Here is a 16,744-nt window from a genome sequence, read left to right on the forward strand (position 1 = left end):
TTCAGTTTTTATTTTAATTTTCCAGGGTTTTGTTGTTTTTTTTTTATCAGTGTTCATTTTAACAAACATAAATGGGAAGAAGTCAGTGGAAAACAATGATTGTGTGCCTATGGAAATCAACCTTTTCAATGTTTGATGGGAAAGATGCCACTCACCCTTTCTTGGTCTCCAGAGGAATAAAGGCTTGACCAATCAAATTCTTGTACAGTTCTGATTTAAGATATCTGGGATAAGAATCCTGAAAGCAAGGGGGGCAGAGTTAGAAAGGCCTGGACATCCCATGCACCTCTGCTCATCAACCCCCTTTTTATAAAGCCTGTAACCCCCACCCAGAATATGGTACTAATTATGGACTCTTCATTATATCTAGCACAGCCATTATACTCCATAATTACAACTCCATCCAATAGGATGATCCACAGTCCCTCGGCCCTTACTGCAGCTAGGGAAGGAGCCTGAGAATGGCTGCTCATCTGCCAATTGTTGTACTGAAAGATATTCCTGGGAAAGTTCCAGAAGTCTCTTATGGATGACCCCATTCCCAGGAAAGCATGTTCTTATTACTATGACTATTTGTTGTATCTCGCTCTGAGCATTAAAGTTTATAGTTAATCAATTGCTTTTGTACCCTGCTTTTCCAGTAAAATACTGCTCAAAGTGGCTAGCAAGAAATACTTCAGCAGATGCAATTCAACGCACATTACAAACAAAGCAAGTATAAACATACAGTAACATTGCACAGCAAGGCCGGACACAGTCATGTCAGCAGACCCAAACATTCCCAAAGGGCAGGGGGAAAATATCTCTTACCGGCTGGTAAAAGCAACAAGTAATGAGAGGGGGGTCCCTAAACTCAGCATTAGTGTGAGAGGAGATTCCTAACCCGGTACTGAGTGAAAAAGGAGATCTCTCAGCCTCCCCCAGTGAAGATGAGACGAAGCCCCCAGACCTTAAGGGAGGGACTCCACCTATCTTCCCCTCCTCTCCCTCCCCCCCCCCATGCTGAGTATGAGAAGAGAACCCCTAACCATCTCACTGTTAAGTACCTTTTTCATCAGCATATAGATATGCATCTGTGCTTCATCAAACACATAGCGATGTGGACTCCTGATTCCTTCCAGGGTCTTCTCCATGGTTTTGCTGTCAATATTCACCCACTTGGTGGCTCCTGGGGCCAGGAACTGTCTGTACAGCAAAAGCAGAGGCACATCCAGAAAGTTTGAGAAGCACAGAGGTGAGAAAGCAGTGCACAGGAGAGAGGAACCAAGTGAGGGGGAGACACAAACAGAAAGAGAAGCACTCAAAGTGCAGAAAGAGAGCAATGAGAAAGAGAAATAGAGAGATTCACACAAAAGGAGTCAGCGGAGGCTCACAGAGGGGAGGGGGAAAGGAGGAGAGGCCGAGATTGAGACAAAAAAATGCAAAAAGGGAAACAGTAATAAAGAGTGACACAGACAGGGAGAGAAGAAGGGAAAGGGAAAGAAATTTAAAAAATGAGAAATACTGCTTATGCTCAATTTCAAGGAATTCACAGTGTTGCCTAATTTCCTCTCTCTATATATGGAGCTGAAGGAGGTGAGTGTTCCCTTCCCAGGCCCATCTCCTACTCTCAGAAGATTTGGGTAATATTTAGTCCTGACTTGCAGGCAGGATGTATTCAGTAGAAATGTGCAATTTGTTTGAAATGAATGAGTAAAATGCAATAAATGAGGTCATTTTCGCTTTATTCATGCTCTCCCGAAATTAACAGAGAGTGCCCACAAATTTAAATGAAAATTTTCATTTCATTCATTTATGTTTTCAATTCAAGTCTATGACCCATTGAAAAGTGCTGCAGTGAGACTGGTAACTATAGCAACCAAGAAATCCCTGAGTGAGGTAGTGGCCAGGATGGAGCCAAGGTAGGAGAAGTAGACAGGATGGAGGACCAAACAATGTGAAGCTGTACTGCTCCTGACGCTATACCTTAGGGGTCTCACTGACACTCTGTCTTGCTGCTGTACCCTTTACTCTACCTGTAGGAGTCTCTGTCACTCTGCCTTATTGTCCTACTCTAGACTCTGCACTTTGGGCATCTTGTTTCCACTCTGCCTGGCAGCTTTACCCCTTATTTTACACCTTGGGAGTCTTGCAGCCACACTCCCTTTCTGCCACCTTGATGTACCATCTTGGAAGTCTTGCTTACATTCTGTCTTGCTGCCATTCTCCTGATGTTCCACTTTGGAGTTCTTGCTGTCACTCTGCCTTGCTGCTATACGTCTTATGTTACATCTTGGGGGTCTTTACACCTTGGAGGTCTTGTTGCCACTCTGCCTTGCTGCATATCCCCAGAATCTACATCTTGTGGCGTTCTTGCCACACTGGGTGGCTGCTATGCATCTCTCATTGTGTCATGGGGTCATACCATTCTATGGTGCAGCTTTGTCCCGCTATCAGTTCCTGGGATTCTTTTCTGCCACATTTGTTGCTTTGTTACCCCTTCATCACTATTCCGTCTAGGCTGTATCTTTGTGCACACACACACATGCACACAGAAAAACATGGCGCACAAGAAATTCTAATATTATTTGCATTATATTGGCTCATAGCGCACAGATTAAGAACATAAGAACATAAGAAATTGCCATGCTGGGTCAGACCAAGGGTCCATCAAGCCCAGCATCCTGTTTCCAACAGAGGTCAAAACCAGGCCACAAGAACCTGGCAATTACCCAAGCACTAAGAAGAACCCATGCACAAAAGAACATTCCTTGTCCTTCTGCTCTACTAGTCAAGAACCTGTGGGTTTAGTCCCCTCATCCAGCAATTGGAGGCAGAATTTTGTTTTGTTTTTTTTTAATGACATCACTTGGAACCAGATACAGTCTGTGTTCTCTGCATCCAGCTATTGGATGGATGGTTGTGGACAAGCCTCCACATGGTTTTTTCATTGAAAAGAACTTTTATGACTAATTTATGGTTGTGATATACCCCTTAAACTAGTTTTGAGTCAAATTTATCTTAATGGGCCAAGCTCCTGTGGATTATTCTCTGCAGTGATGTGAGCCAGGACAGCAAAGCAGGTCACTACCCGTCTGATTGGGTTTGTTTTCTCTGGGAGAGCACTGTATGTGCTTACACTCTGAGCTGAAATGTTTGGGGACGCCAAGCTCCTGCAATTGGTAAGCCTTGCAGTGAAGCGTGCTGTTGACAATTTGAAAGCTCACCATCTCTTGTCAGGACTGGAAGCGAGCCTGCTTCCATCCTGGCTCCCATCCCTTGAACGTGGCAATAGGTTAAGCTATAAAAGTCAGTTGACAAGAGAAGATAACACTCTCTATTATTCAAACTGCCTTTAACCTTTTTCAAGGCAGAAAAAGAACCAGAGCTTTCAGCTGGCTAAGGTAAGTGATATGGGCTATGATTGAAAAAAAAGGAAAGGGAAAAGATACTTTCTGCTTGTATTGGGAATGGCTTTCTAAGGCTAGGAGAGATTTTCTGAGGATTGCCATGTGCCAGTTCACATGACTAAGTGCTGCACTCTCTGTGACCAATAAAAGGCAGCAGTGTCTGACAGCACATAGTGTTCAGCTTGCAAACCCGATGATAAAACAAAGAGTAAATCAAATTGAGCAAGTTTACAATCTGGGATCTTACTAGCCTGAACCTAGTGCATAAGTATATTTTACACTCACAGAGACATGATCTTCTGTTGTGTCTGGAATGCTGCCATCTTGAGAGCTCTAGAGCAGTTACAGGTTCTGCACAGCCGCATAGAATTAACTCTCCCAGTGCTGGGAATTCCCAGAGAGAGAGAGAGTAGCCAAGGGTTTCTCCTATTGTGTCTGAAATGCTGCCCTTTTGAGAGCTCTAGAGCAGTTACAGGCTCTGCACAGCTGCATATGATTAAAAACAAGGATTCTGCTGTTTAACTCTCCAAGTGCTAGGACAAAGTGATTATTTCCAGCAGTCCTGCCTCTAGGGGGGGTTTCTTTCCCAGAACCTTAAGATTCCTACACAAAGCCTTTCAGCCTTTAAAGAAAAAATAATAATAATAATAATTCTGAGCAATAGGAGGTCTCAATCCGTCTGTTTCACTAAGCTGAGATTTAGATATAAAAAATTCTGCCAACTGAGATTCAGTTCTGAGATGGACACAGAAGGCATCCATAGCCATTCCACTTTATGCAGAACTGGAGACTAAACTACTTTCAGAATGGACCTTCCCTATAAAGTAACATCTGTTTTATGACACAGGTTGCTGCCAGATTCTCACCACTGAGCAGGAAATCATCTATCCTTGTGGAAGGTGTTGCAGAAACCAGGTCTCGCTATCCGTTCAGAGTCATAAGGCCTTTGCAATCTATTGCAAGCATGGATGGTGCTCGGGAGCGGACATGAGTGTGAGCCCTTGGACCACGGCACAACCCCAGGGCAAGGCACCGTGGGTAGGCGAGCGCATCTGAGCATGGGCTGGGCAGAAGCTTGGAGACTTGAAACACAAGCCTCCACTGAACCTGCACGCACAGAAGTGAAACCCAGCAACGTAAATTTGGTCTCTGGGATAGCCCTCCAGCCACTCCGAAAGCCCTTTTGGACTTGCCACTTGGGAATGGCTTTAGCATCAGGACAGACAGGGATCAAGGACAGCAGGCCCCACCATTTGGAATACCCTACCCCCAGACCTCCGACAGGAAACCTGCCTCATAAATTTTAAAAAGAAACTGAAGACTTGGCTTTTCGGTAGAGCCTTTCCTGTCTCCTAGACTATATTCTACTAAGATATTATTCAATCAGCTGTACTTCAATAACTAGCAGAATGTCATATAATCACGTTATAATTCTAGAGTTTTTCTCCGGAGGTTGGCTTCAAGCCCTTTCTCTCTGTTATATCTCTCTACTTTGATTATCTGTCTCTTCATTTCCAATTCCAAGTTATTCACCCTTGTTATAATGTAACTTTTACCTTCTGCTCCCAATCTGTCTCCTCTTTTGAGGTTTGACTAGTTACTGTTAATGTACTATCGTTCTATGTAAACCGAGTTGATTTGATCTGTATCAAGAAAATCGGTATATAAAATCCCTAAATAAATAAATAAATAAGATGACTCTGGCAATGAGGACATGACAAATGCATTGAAGGCTTGGACGAGACGAAAGCACTGAAAATCTGGAACTTAGATAAAGACACTGAAGACTTGGAACTAGATGAAGTCTCAGGTTCAGGTTTCAGATTCAGGAATGGAATGAACCCTGCGCCACAGCACGCCCTCCACAGCTCATGGGCTGGTCACAGACCCCACCGAAGGAGGAGCAGACTTTGGGCTTGAAACATGTACAAAGACTTGGCACTGGAAACATGTCAAAGACTAGGAGAGTTCCATCCCACTGCGCACCCTACACAACCCATGGGCTGGTTGCGGACCATGCTGAAGGCAGCGCAGACTGTGGATTTGAGACATGGACAGAAGCTGGAACAGGATTCAGGGACTCAGGAACTCAGAACCAGGGATGGGACCCCATGGTTTAAAAAGAAGTGGTATGCGGAGACTTGACCAGTGAAGACTGACTTGGAGACAGGGCTTGTGCCATGAAGCACCCTATACAACCCGTTCGCTGGTTGTGGACTGCAATGCTGGCATGCCTGGAAGAAAATGGAGAAGACATATAGAAAGTGGGACTTGGAGATGAAAACTGGAACATCAGGTACTTGACTGAAGACTTGGAAGACGCTGAAGACAGGAACCGAGAGACCAGAAAATTGGAACAAAGAAACAAAGAGGAGCTCGCATGAAGACCTTGAAAAAGGAAAGATCAAGAGCTCTGATGACTCCTGGAGCAAGAGATGGAATAGGAACTCCAAGGGCGAAGCAACTCCTTGTGAAGGCAACTAGGAACTGACAGAAAAGCCCTTTTTTAGAGCTGACTGGATGACATCATCAGGGAGGGCCATGGGGCTTTCCCCACCGTGGGCCCTTTAAATGTTCGAGAGGCTCGTGCACACCTAGAGGGCACCATCAGCAGAGGAGAAGTTGGCGGCCCAGGCCGCAAAGAGGTCAACGTCAGCAGTGCTCCTGGCTATATGGAGAAGTGGCGGTGACTGAGGGACCTTGCTGCCACAAGGCTATTGTGCTGTCTACTTTCTTTCCGAGACCGCATGTATACAGAAGAGAAAGGGCTCTTCATTCCTTGCACTGTAAGAGAATGCTAGCATATTGTTTGAGAAAGACTCAACCTCAATGTCAAGCTTCTCAACTATTTGCATCCTTTGACCACCAATAGACTTGGAATGGCAGAAGCCAAGCAAACTTTATCCAGTTTGCTAGCAGATTGTATTATGCACAGTTATCTGCTGGCTGGCTTACATACTATAGATTTGGTCAAGGTTCATCAAGTAAGAGCCATGGCGATTTCAGTGGCTCATGTCATGGCCACTTCCATTGAACATGTTTGCAAAGCTGGTACTTGGTAGTCTGTGCACACCTTCATGTTCCACTATTGTCTAGACAATATGTTCTGAGATGACAGTAACCTTGAGCAAGCAGTTCTATGCAGCCTGTTCACTCAGCAGTCTACTCTTTACTTCATGGAGCCAAGTTGTCTTTTAGTAAGTAGTTCCACAATGCAATGCTCTACTAGGGACTCCCCCATAAAATGGCTTGTTCATGCCTGCTGGCTGACAGAGGAAGCAAGTTTGCTTACCTCTAAACATGGTTCTCCATAGACAGATGGAGAACCAAGCCCACCTCCCTGAAGAATTGATTACCTTACTAAAGCTTAGGTTCTGAAAGGGACTAAGGGACTCACAAGGAAGTGTGTGCAGGCCAAAGGTCTAACACATGCTCAGTAAAGCCTTTACTATGTCCTAATGTCTATGGGGAATCCTGTTTACCTGTAGGCAAACGTGCTTACTCTGCTACCGTGAGTGTAAAAAAAAGTGTGTTTCTGTATCTCACTGATTGCTGCAGCAGTGGGGGTAAGATATTTATTTATTTATTTAACAGTTTTTTATACCGACCTTCATAGTAAATAACCATATCGGATCGGTTTACAATATAACAAGGGAATAACTGGAGTAGCAATTCAAGTGAAATGACAGATAACAATGGTAGGAATAAGTCAAAGTTACAATCAACAGGGAGAGAGAACTTGGAAGCTTACAACAAGCTGGAAGGAAGAAAGGCCGGTAATAAATAAGTAGTGTTACTATAGAACGTACGAGTTAACAGCTTAAACGGTGCTTTGACCTGAAAGTCTCAGATATGCAAGTGTCTGTATCTCACTGATACTCTGCTGCAGCGGGAGTAAGAGAAGCGTGTGTCTGTATCTCACTGATACTCTGCTGCAGCGGGAGTAAGAGAAGCGTGTGTCTGAATCTCACTGATACTCTGCTGCAGCGGGAGTAAGAGAAGCATGTGTCTGTATCTCACTGATACTCTGCTGCAGCGGGAGTAAGAGAAGCGTGTGTCTGTATCTCACTGATACTCTGCAGCAGCGAGAGTAAGAGAAGCATGTGTCTGTATCTCACTGATACTCTGCTGCAGCGGGAGTAAGAGAAGCGTGTGTCTGTATATCACTGATATTCTGCAGCAGCGAGAGTAAGAGAAGCGTGTGTCTGTATCTCACTGATACTCTGCTGCAGCGGGAGTAAGAGAAGCGTGTGTCTGTATCTCACTGATACTCTGCTGCAGCGGGAGTAAGAGAAGCGTGTGTCTGTATATCACTGATACTCTGCTGCAGCGGGAGTAAGAGAAGCGTGTGTCTGTATATCACTGATACTCTGCAGCAGCGAGAGTAAGAGAAGCGTGTGTCTGTATCTCACTGATACTCTGCAGCAGCGGGAGTAAGAAAAGTGTGTGCCTGTATCTCACTGATACTCTGCAGCAGCAGGAGTGAGAAGCGTGTGTCTATATCTCACTGATACTCTGCAGCAGCGGGAGTAAGATCAGCATGTGTGTGTGTGTGTGTGTATCTCACTGATACTCTGCTGCAGCAGTTATAATAATAGAAGTTTATAGTGTTTGGGTAACTTACTGATACACCAAGTTCACCTTCTCTGCCAGTTTGGACTGATCTCCATAGCGTAATTCCTCACAGGCCTCCCAGAAACATAGGTTTTCCGCTGATAAAGAAATAAAATGATTATTTATTGTACTGCATATTTTGAGATAAGCGTTTACAGCTCTATGTCCTTCCCTCACTCGATCCATATGCTTTCCACTTAAAGACCTGGCTGTGATGGGCTGTAGCTGGCCAAATCCCACTCAGGGATATTTAAAATTACCATATTCAATAAGTCTCTGTGTTAATGCTTTGACATCAGCCTGCATTCTCTTAAAAATGCATAAAGAGCCTCACAAAATGGAAGATCTGCTCACCCAGACAGTGGAGAGAAAGAGAGGTATAAAAAGGGAGGGAGGAGAGATAGAGGGGGAGTGGAGAAAGTTGGAGATATGGAAGGGGAGAAAGAAGGAGATATAGAAGGAAGGAGGGCAAGTGGGTACAGAAATAAAGAGGTGCAGAAAAAAAGAAGAGGCAGAGAAAGACAGGAGAAGAGGCAGAGGGGGAACAAGCAGAGAGGGCTGTAGAAGGGAAGGAGGAGAGGCAGAGAGGGGGCTGAGGATGGGCAAAGGGTTATAGAAGGAGGAAGCCAAGGAGAGAGAGTGATAAAGAAAGGACAGGAGGAGAGCATGCCTTACCGCTAAACTCTTTCTCCAGGAAATGCATAAACTCCTTCCGCCCCTGCGGGTCGCTCAGGAGCTCCATGAAACCGAAGCCCCAGCGTTCCACCCGCAGTTTGCTCGGGGTCGGCACCCTGTTAGGAGGGAAATGCAAATCCTCAAATAGCAGGAAAAGAGTAACAGAAAAGTGCCAGGGATCGGGCGGCGAGTGCACCCCCTCTCCTCCAAGCCATACTATGACATCTCCAAACACGCCCGTCCCGCGTAACCCCAAAGAGCAGGGTCACACGCGCCCCCTCCCCCCCATCTAACCGGCGCACAGAGAGGCAGGTGCAGGAGGAGGCTCTACTTCAGGAATCGCTTTCTGCAGGAAGATGCCAGGAAAATGCAGCAGTGGAAGCAGAAATCCATTGACACCTTGCATTATCCTCAGAAGCAGAGCTTCTCAGAGCCTGGATCCGTGCGGGTGCTGCCCGGTGCATCAGATCTGTCAGATAAAGTAGAATTTTGGAGGCACATATTCAAAAGCCATTTAGGCAGATAACAGGAAAGTTATCTGTCTAAATGGCTTAGCCGCAGTTTTAAAATGCTTACCTGGCTAAATAAAGAACTATCCGGCTACAATTTAGCGGGGTAAGTCGGGGGCATTCCTGGGGCAGGAGGTAGGCGTTCCGGGGAGGAGCTGAGTTAGCTGGTTAAGTTAACAGACTAACTCTAGACACGTCATAGGGCAGGTCTAAAGTTAACCGGATACCACATGGGTATCCCAGTCATGGGAGGGGAAGTGAAGGAAACAGCTTGATCTTCACCTGGAACTGGAAAGAAGCAGCGATGTAAGTGCTGCGATCATTAGACCCGCCCCCCCATGACGTCACTAACATCGGACAGTTAGGACAGTCTCAACACCGGGCGTCGTGCGCCGAAGGGGCGCAACAAAGGGGCTCTCCCCTTTGTGCACCCCTTTGTGCAAACCTTTGTGTATATGTAAAAAATTTATATTTATGTTTCCTTTGTTAACTAAGCTGTTTCATTGTATTCGACTAAGGAATTTTTTCCTGCTTTTTCTGTGTCACTGTAAATTGGCATGATTTGCATTTAATGCAAGAATGTCGGTATATAAAAGTTAAAAATAAATAAAAATAAATATTTTCAGTGGCGCAGGTATCCAGCTAACTTAACTAGCCACTTAGCGGCTGAATATTTTTACCCTTTAAGGGAAAAATGAAAAAGACTAAAAATGGATAAAACTGACTTTAATATATTTTGGCCTGGTGTTTATAAATGAAGATCTAAAAATAAGTGACATATGGTCCTAGGTATGATGCTCCATTCCTTCCTTCAAGCTAGTGTGATACCAGTTTTCTATTCCTTTGTAAGAACTGTTAAGAGCATGGGACAGGATCATTTATTAACTTAGTACTACTTTCCAAGCCCTGAATTACTGGAACTGTTGTCTGGAGATATTAATTAACAGATTCAAGATTTCAAAGGCAAGGACCATCATAACATTTATAATGCGCTGACTGCACATATTTGGTCTGCATGAAAGTCGCTCTATTCTTGAGCGCTGCAACATGTTAGAATCATCGGTCTGCCTGGTGTTGTGCATCATTTTTTCATATTTTAAATTGCAAGTAAAACTTATCTTGTAAGTCCAGTCAGAGGGCTCACAACTATAAATACACCTTGGCAACTCCAATTGGTTGTACTTTCGTGCAGACCAAATATGTGCAGTCAGCGCATTATAAATGATATGATGGTCCCGCCATTGAAATTTTGTAATTTTGAATCTATTAACTAATAACATCACATTGGACTGATTCAATATTTTGTTTGTTTTTATCACTCTCTGAGGTTAATTTAACACAGTGTGGAAATATAAACCAGAAGACCAAGGCAGGCAGAAAACAGGGTCGCAAGGAGAAGCACCATGGGGCAGATTTTCAAAGGGGTACACGCATAAGATACATGCGTACCCCCCGAAAACCTGCCCCAAGCTCCCCCTGCGCGCGCCGAGCCTATGTTGAATAGGGGGCGTGGTTCTGGCTGGGGGGCATTTCGGGGGCGTGGCCGAGGCCTCCGAAACTGCTCCTGGACTGGGGAATTGCGCACCGGCAGCCGGGCAGGCGTAACTTTTCAAAGGTAGGAGGGGGTTAGGTAGGGGAAGGGAGGGGAAGGTGCGGGGGGGGGGGGGGTGGAAGGAAAGTTCCCTCCGAGGCAGGCTGCGTGGCTCGGCGCACGCAGGCTGCCGATTTTGCGCAGCCTTGCGCACGCCGACCCCGGATTTTAAAAGATACGTGCGGGTACACACGTATCTTTTAAAATCTGGCGTAATTTTGTTTGTGCCGGTCGCGTGAACAAAAGTACGCATGGGCGCACTTTTAAAAAATCTGCCCCTATACGTTCATCATAACATTAAAGTAGGAGGTATAGGGAAGTGAGGCACTATGAGCTATTTGAGGAGAGGGAAACAGCACTTCCATTTACACTGGTGTTAGCCTCAGACTTTGGATATCTCATTGCACATAGACACTGCAAAGCTCATTTGTTAAGTTTGGCAGACCTAACAAATGAACTTTGTAGTGTCTAATATTAGACAAATATATATACAATAACATAATCAAGGTGATTTCTGCCTTTTTTCTATACTTATACAGGGATATTGAGAACCCGATTTTTCCGCTCTAGTATTTTACATAAGAACATGCCATACTGGGTCAGACCAAGGGTCCATCAAGCCCAGCATCCTGTTTCCAACAGTGGCCAGTCCAGGCCATAAGAACCTGGCAAGTACCCAAAAACTGTCTATTCCATGTTACTGTTGCTAGTAATAGCAGTGGCTATTTTCTAAGTCAACTTAATTAATAGCAGGTAATGGACTTCTCCTCCAAGAACTTATCCAATCCTTTTTTGAAAACAGCTATATTAACTGAACTAACCACGTCCTCTGGCAACAAATTCCAGAGTTTAATTGTGCGTTGAGTGAAAAAGAACTTTCTCCGATTAATTTTAAATGTGCTAACTTCATGGCGTGCCCCCTAGTTTTTTAAAGACCTCTATCATATCCCCCCTCAGCTGTCTCTTCTCCAAGATAAAATGTCCTAACCTCTTTAGTCCTTCCTCATAGGGGAGCTGTTCCATTCCCCTTATCATTTTGGTAGCTCTTCTCTGTACCTTCTCCATCGCAATTATCTCTTTTTTGAGATGCAGCGACCAGAATTGTATACAGTATTCAAGGTGCGGTCTCACCATGGAGCGATACAGAGGCATTATGACATTTTCCATTTTATTAACCTTTCCCTTCCTAATAATTCCCAACATTCTGTTTGCTTTTTTGACTGCCGCAGCACACTGAGCTGACGATTTCCTCAGATCTCCAGCATGGACAGCAGACTTGGACAGTGACTTGGTGAAATAAATCTCCAAGAATGCCAGGGGAAGGGAAGATGCTGCTGGCTGGAGATCTTAATCTGGCAGATGTTGCTTGCAATATCCCTGATGCAGAAACAGTTTCAAACCAGGAAACGCTGGACTCCCTTCCTCAGGCTCTGCTCAGGCACCTTGTTTCAGAACCCACCAGGGAAGGAGGGACTGGTGGACCTGGTATTTACAATGGGAAAAGTGTTTCTAAATGTCCCAGTAGGTGACCAGCTGAGCTCCAGTGATTCTCAGATACTGTGGTTTAATGTAAGAGCAAAGGCAAAGAGGGATGACACACAAAGTTGAGGGCCCTGGACTTCAAGAGTATCATAATACCTGAGCTGCACTCAGTAGCTCTGACAAAATCTTCAAGGAGAACGCTGAGGTTCATCGAGAGTTTCGGGGAGTAGGGAATTTCCTATTCCTGCAGGTACAAGTCGGTCCCACATTTGGACTTACATGGGTGCATTTATAGTCCAATAGGTGATGTCATCAGTGATCCAAGGATTGCTGGGAAGACAGCCAGACATGATGGGATCCTGTGGCAGGTACTGTTCACTGAACCTGAGGAACCTGAGCAAGAAATAAGAAAAGGATAAAGGAAGGTGACAGGGGTATTTCTCACTTATGTTTACAAGTCTGAGATGAGAAGACAAAATTAAAGGGAGTGCGGGTGGAAAGTAACAGAGGTATTTGCTCATTATCTCTCGGGAACTTGAGTCAAGGAATGAAAGGGAAGTGGCAGAGAATAGCAGGTCTGATACTACAGCTGTTAAAATGCTAAACCAAATAATTTAGGAGTGGATTTTCAAAGACATCTAGCTGCTCGGCCAGGGAGAAAAGCAGCTAGATCCTACAGGAGGGAAATTTCCCTCCCTCTCAGCAACTAAATTTAGCTGCTGAAAAATTAGGAAACTCCAGAGGTGGGATTAGGGTGGGGAGGAAGGGAATTTAGATGTCCAAATTTTCAATACTAGGCCTAACTCTAGGCAGGCCTAGATTTAGGCGAATTTTCCATGACAAACCCCCCTCCAGTGAAAGTATGCCTAAACTAGGCACAGGACCATTGCCAGGGAATATGGCAAGGCTTGCTATCATTCTTTTGCTCCTACCCCCCCCTGCACCTACTCTTCCCAGCTAGCAATGTGGCTCCCATGGCCCTCCCCACGTTGAGGCAGGCTGGGAAGTGCATGCGAATGTCCAGGGATGGGAGATGGAAGGGCTGCACATGGCAGAGGCTCGAGTAGTGCGCAGCTCACCCCGCTTGCCTATGGCTCTCTTCCCAGCTTGCTAACCAGGCAAGCACCCTTCTTACCCCATCCATAGCAACAGCCCTGCCTGGACAACTAAATTCAGGTCGGATACTCAAGATTCTCTCTTTAAATCCAAATCTTAATTGAAAGATAAAAATACTATCTGAAAGAGTAACAATCTGAGAGGTAGTGCATGCGATTGAATTGAGAAGAAAATTAACCAACCAATTCATAAATTGATGAAATGGAACGCACATTCAGACATGCTACAATGGCCACCTACACTCACTGTACTACCTGCAATCTGGCAGATCATTTATACTTCTAATAAAATCCAAGTGTGCGCAGCACTTTTAAAGTACTTAATATAATTGCAGAATTCTCTGTTTTCAGATGCTGCGGCTTCAAGGCTGATAAACCCTGCCAACCAGCTACTTCTCGACGAAGAAGAAAACAATTCCAGGCACTCCAAATATATAAATAGAAATTATTTATTCTTACATGCTTCCTAAGGGCCAGCGTTTCAGTTTTGACAAAGGCCCTGATGAAAGCTCTTTGTTGCAGCTGAAATGCTGGCACTTAGGAGGCGGGCAAGAATAAATCATTCTATTTATTACGATTTTTCAACTACCTGTTTTGAAGAAATTCGCTCAGGGCAGTGCTAACAGCAAGTTAAGCTGAGGTGATCCTCATGGGCTCATATTAGGGTAATAGTAACCATATATCAACATTGAGCAGTGGTATAAGCAAGCAATGATTAAACCAGCAGAGTATAGCATGCAACAGGATAGTAGAAACATAGAGAAACTGACAGAGTCAGAGCAAACAGCAGCACAGTATAAAATATAATAACACTGAGCAACAAAGTTTAATATATTGTAAAGTCATACAGATATATAAAGACTGATCTCGTTACAGGCAGGACAACGCAAGTTAAACACAGAGAGATCAATGTTCAGTCACAAGACGGATAAGCATATCTGGCTAACTTTGGGGGGATATTCAGGGGTGAAGCCGCATTAATGAATATAGCTGCCTATCTTAAAGACAGCGGGATAAGTTTATCCGGCTAACTTTAAAACTCATCTGTGGCACAACCAGAGTTAGCTGGATATGTTATTTGGCTAAATCTGAATATCAACATTAGCTGGCTAACTAACCTAACTCCTCTTAGAAACACTCCTGGAACGCTCCTGTGCTATCTATCTAAATTTTATCCGCATGATAAGAGATCTGGCTGAAGTTTAGACAGATAAGTACCCAGAATTTTCAAACATCAGCATTTAAATGGATAACTTGTGAATTATATGTCTAAACGAACCTCATAATAGCCAAAAATACATAAATAAGTTATAGAAAAGGCCCTTGAGTTGGGTACTAGTCCCCTGGGTGCATACTTCATCATTGTGGGGTACAATCTGATGCAAAGACTGCAGCTATATTGCTTTGGGTTGCATTTGGCATAGAGCAGGATGTGTTCTGTTTGCCCACCACCCATTAAAAGCCTGACAGAAGAGTCAGGCTTTCACCTGCTTTCTAAACTGGTGTAGCTCACCTGGAAGAGAGTTCCAGAGGGTAGGGGCTGCTGGCGTGAAGGCCCGCTGATGGATAACAGACCACTTGGTTTCTTTGAGTGATAGTGTGATTAGGGAGGATCTTGGAGGCCTCACAAGGTGCTTAGAAATTTGGACTTTTTTTCAGGTAGCCCGGACCATTATCTCTCAGGGCCTTGACTATCAAGGTCAGGGTTTTAAATTTGGCCTCTGTATGGCACTGGTAGCCAGTGAAACGTTTGTAGGACGGGTATGAGGTAGGCTTAAAACACAAAGAGCGAGCCAAGAAAATTGCCAAAAACAATGACACCAAACACCAAAAAAGGGAAAATCAAACAATAGCAAATATCAAATTAGATGCTAATGTACCAGATGGTTAGTGCCTACTATAATCCACGCATCAGCAAGCCTGTCGGTGTGCCCCTATTTAAATGGGCCACCCGGTCTGCTACATCATTTGCGTACCGTGAAAGTCTCTTTTTTTCAGAAACATTGTATTTTTTTCAAAAACTATTTCTTGCACATAAAAAAAAGAGTAACAATGATCACAGCTCGACAAAGGCCAGTGTTTTGCAAAAAAGCCTCTTCAGGAGCATCTCGATCATGTCACCAGATTAAATCAATTGGGAAACTACAATTCCTGTATTCTATAGAGATCATCTGCCAGAAAGACGAGAACTATTTTATTTATAGATATTTGATATTCCATCTTTCCCTTAAAGTTGGTCTCAAGGCAGATTACAATAAAGTGAAATGAACAAAGGCATCTGAACTCTGTTCTGCATCCAGGTTCAGACCTGGACTAACATGGATCAAGTCAGTTTCTATCTTTCAGCCAAGCACTGAGCTCATACTGCCTGCTCTACTAGTTTTCCCAGAAGAAGGATGTTTGATATTGGGCAGTAGTTTCCCAGCTTATCTGGATCTAATGAGGTGTTTTTTAAAATAAGGGGATGCTCCACAGCCTTTTTAAAGGTGGTTTGAAACAGCCCTTTAAAGAGAGTTCACTAGTTTTGTGGCCCATGCTTGACTAGCTTGGAAGGGCATGGATCAAGGGCATAGCTTGTTGGCTGAATGCGACCCAAAGTCTTTCTGAGACCCTCTTCCTTTATCGGATTAAATGAGTCCCAGACATTTGGAGCTTTTGGGAAGTGGCTGAATGTGCTCATCTAGATCACTTCTAAAGAGCCTGAAGAGTTGTCTTGGTAAAATGGATGTGATGTGATTGCAGATTAATTTTGAGAGGTTGAACTGATTCTGTTGTGGAGGAGGCTGTGGTAGGTCATTTACTATCTGACATAACCTCTTGGTTGAATTTGAGGCTTGTTTGATACACTGAGAGAACACTTAACCAGAAAAGTAGCGCTGTTTGAATATCTGGGCATGGTCAGTAGCTGTCACTTAGCCAGCTAACTTTTTATCTAGCTAAAAAAGTCAGATGGCTAAGTATGGGGCAGGATGGAGCCACTTGTCTGGCTAACTTGGCCGGATAAACAGTGTTAGCTGGATAAGTGTAGGACTGCTGAATAACTTGGCCAAGTTAGCTGGATAAGTTTATCGGGCTAATTTGTACAGCCGGATAGCAGCTGAATATCGGCCCCAGTGTTTTTGGCTTTTGTTATGGCTCAGTGGTATGTTTTCATGTGAGTCCTCCTGCCAGTAAGATTCATGCCATCGTCATTCCAAATTCTAGGTGCTTTTGGGCCCAGAGTTCTAGCAAGTACCAAGGGGAACATTTACATGTATGTGTTGGGCATACCTGTTTTAGGTTGCTGTTTAATAAGAATTTAATAAGGAAACTATTTATTTATCTATTTATTTATTTAAGGCTTTTCTATACCGGCATTCATGATACAAT

At 44.2% G+C, this 16,744-nt stretch overlaps 1 protein-coding gene across 3 annotated transcripts in view; it reads right to left on the reverse strand.

The window, feature by feature from the left end:
- RGS11 (regulator of G protein signaling 11) overlaps positions 1–16,744 on the reverse strand; it is a 169,234-nt gene that overhangs the window by 43,843 nt on the left and 108,647 nt on the right. For all 3 annotated transcript variants that reach the window (XM_029577311.1, XM_029577313.1, XM_029577310.1), the window contains 5 exons: positions 12,540–12,653; positions 8,679–8,794; positions 8,014–8,101; positions 1,047–1,185; positions 156–238 (listed from right to left, as the gene is read on the reverse strand). In XM_029577311.1, the coding sequence (XP_029433171.1) occupies positions 156–238; positions 1,047–1,185; positions 8,014–8,101; positions 8,679–8,794; positions 12,540–12,653 (540 nt within the window). The remainder of the gene's footprint in view (positions 1–155; positions 239–1,046; positions 1,186–8,013; positions 8,102–8,678; positions 8,795–12,539; positions 12,654–16,744) is intronic.

The sequence above is a fragment of the Rhinatrema bivittatum genome, chromosome 14 (assembly GCF_901001135.1).
Source record: "Rhinatrema bivittatum chromosome 14, aRhiBiv1.1, whole genome shotgun sequence".
Classification (NCBI taxonomy): Eukaryota; Metazoa; Chordata; class Amphibia; order Gymnophiona; family Rhinatrematidae; genus Rhinatrema; species Rhinatrema bivittatum.